Source organism: Nicotiana tabacum, chromosome 12, assembly GCF_000715075.1.
Source record: "Nicotiana tabacum cultivar K326 chromosome 12, ASM71507v2, whole genome shotgun sequence".
Lineage (NCBI taxonomy): Eukaryota > Viridiplantae > Streptophyta > Magnoliopsida > Solanales > Solanaceae > Nicotiana > Nicotiana tabacum.
The window spans coordinates 97,004,304-97,007,253 of NC_134091.1; the positions used below are offsets into that span (position 1 = coordinate 97,004,304).

Sequence of the window (2,950 nt, forward strand, 5' to 3'; positions counted from 1 at the left end):
TATGTGGACCCATGAGGGTGGCAAGCAGGGGAGGAAAGAAATATATCTTCGTTATAGTTGACGATTACTCCAGATTCACCTGGACTTTATTTCTCAGAACCAACTGAAGTGTTTATTTCCTTCGTCAAAAGGATTCAAGTGAAAATGGGTAATAATGTAGCTTGCATCACATCTAATCATGGGACAGAGTTCGACAATGCCAAATTTGATGAGTTCTGTACTGAACATGGTATCACTCACAATTATTCAGCTCCAAGAACACCTCGACAAAATAGTATTGTGGAGAGGAAGAATAGAACTCTTAAAGACATGGCAAGGACAATGTTGATTGACAGTGGGATCGCAAAGAATTTCTGGGCAGAAGCTGTCAATACTGCTTGCTACTTGGTGAACAGGTGCATGATCAGGTCCCTTCTGAAGAAGACTCCATATGAACTTCTGAATGGAAGGAAGCCCAAGCTGACACATCTAAGGACTTTTGGGTGTAAATGTTTTGCCCTTAACAATGGAAAGGAAGCTTTTGGAAAATTCGATGCCAAAAGTGATGAAGGAATCTTTCTGGGATACTCACCCCAAAGCAAAGCTTACAAAGTATACAACAAAAGGACTCAATGTGTTGAAGAGAGTATACATATGATCTTTGATGAATCTCACCACTCCCGTGAGAAGGACAGATGTGTTGACCAAGATGGAGAACCTTTATCTGTTCTAGGTGAAGTTATTAACATGGCAAATGGAAAGGCAGACATGATGATTCATGTCAAGGAATCTAGTGAAGATGATACAAATACATCTCCATCCATTGGAGAGGAAACTGGTCCAACGATCACAACAACTGAAGCTGAAAATAGAGTTGCTGATGTAGTCCAAGGTACTCTACTTGCTGAAGTAAGAAGCGGCCAAGAACCTCAATCAGATATACCTGTGTCCTCTACAAATGAGATTCATGTACCAAATTGGAAGCACAAAAGCTCACATCCTCTTGACAACATAATCACCCCTCTTGACTCAGGTGTTCAAACCAGATCAAAAGCCAGAAATTCACTTGCCTTTTCAGACTTTGTTTCCCAAATAGAGCCCAAACATATCAAAGAAGCATTGAAGGATGCAGAATGGATCATAGCCATGCAAGAGGAGCTTCATCAATTTAAAAGAAATAAGGTGTGGCACCTGGTTCCTCGACCCCCAGATCGAACTATCATAGGGACCAAATGGGTATTCAGGAACAAACTTGATGAGTTTGAAAATACAACAAAAAACAAGGCAAGGCTTGTAGTTCAAGGCTACAATCAGGAAGAAGAGATTGATTATGATGAAACATTTGCTCCAGTTGCTCGAATGGAAGCTATCCGAATTCTTATTGCCTTTGCATCTCATATAGAATTCACATTGTTTCAAATGGATGTCAAAAGTGCATTTTGAATGGTTTTCTGAAAGAAGAAATTTATGTCAAGCAGCCTCCTGGATTTGAGTATCATGAGCATCCTGAGCATGTGTATAAGCTGGACAAGGCATTGTATGGACTAAAGCAGGCTCCCCGGGCTTGGTATGAACGGTTATCAAAGTTCCTTCTAGAAAATGGCTTCACAAGAGGAAAAATTGACAACACTCTTTTTCTGAAGAAACGAGAGAAGAACATGCTCATTATTCAAGTATATACTGATGATATCATTTTTGGAGCCACAACTGACTCTCTTTGTGAAGAGTTTGCAAAACTCATGGGGAGCGAGTTTGAGATGAGTATGATGGGAGAATTAAATTTCTTCTTGGGATTTCAAGTGAAGCAATCTAAAAGGGGAACATTAATAAGTCAGCAGAAGTACATCAAGGAGCTGCTGAAAAGGTTTGACATGGAAGCATCTAAAGTTATTGACACTCCCATTGCCACAGCTACGCATCTAGACATGGATGAACCTGGTTCCCCTGTAAATCAGACCATGTATAGAGGCATAATGGGATCACTCATGTATCACACTGCAAGCAGACCAGACATTGTGTTCAGCGTAGGCCTCTGTGCAAGGTTCCAATCAAATCCAAAGGAGTCTCACCTGAAGGCTGCTAAAAGAATATTGAGATATCTTAAAGGAACGCAGGACCTAGTTCTCTACTATCCCTCAGGTGACAATTTTGATCTCATTGGGTATGCTGATGCTGATTATGCAGGATATCTGATGGACAGGAAAAGCACGTCTGGAATGGCACATTTTCTGGGTTCTTGTCTCATCTCATGGGGTACAAGGAAGCAAAACTCTGTGGCACTCTCAACTGCTGAAGCAGAATATGTAGCAGTTGCTTCTTACTGTGCTCAATTGCTGTGGATCAAGCAATAATTGGAGGACTTTGGAGTGTACTCAGATTGTGTACCTCTTTTGTGTGACAATACAAGTGCACTTAACATGTCCAAAAATCCAGTCCAACACAAGAGGACCAAGCGCATTGATGTATGTCATCACTTTCTCAGAGACAATGTTGAAAAAGGGCTCATCTGTATGAAGTTTTGCAGCACTGAGGATCAGATTGCAGACACCTTCACCAAAGCCTTGAGCAGAGAATATTTTGAAAGAAATCACCTGGTACTAGGGTTGATAAAACCCAACTGATGAATCTGGTTCCCCAATGACTGGTTATGAAAGAAATATACAGGTAAAATTAGCTAAAAGTGTTTTCTGTCAAAGTCTAACTCATTTCTATACCGTTACAGGTAGACACGCATGATGATTACCGAGCAGATAATGCAGTGCATACTGGTAAAATGGGTTAAGCTTCCATTTGCAAGACATGTCAGGGTACCTGGTTCTCCTGATAACAGGTTAGTAGCTTCATTATTTTCTCATACACAATTTAGAATGAATAAAAATAATGCCACATCATCAGTATGTCAGTCTCTTTACTTTGCGTCTTTTGAACCAAAACATCTCACTTGTTACTGAATGACCCGACTCCCCAAATA

The 2,950-nt window shown here is 40.5% G+C and overlaps 1 protein-coding gene across 1 annotated transcript; it reads left to right on the plus strand.

The window, feature by feature from the left end:
• Positions 1-1,937: 1,937 nt before the first annotated feature.
• Positions 1,938-2,330, plus strand: LOC142167288 (secreted RxLR effector protein 161-like). Its single transcript, XM_075227451.1, has one exon. It carries the CDS (start codon positions 1,938-1,940, stop codon positions 2,328-2,330), a length of 393 nt encoding a protein of 130 aa, XP_075083552.1.
• The last annotated feature ends 620 nt before the right edge of the window (positions 2,331-2,950 follow it).

What these genes read in the sequence shown, in the direction of transcription:
- LOC142167288 (XM_075227451.1), top strand. Translation starts at nt 1,938, where the DNA reads ATGTATAGAGGCATAATGGGATCACTCATGTATCACACTGCAAGCAGA.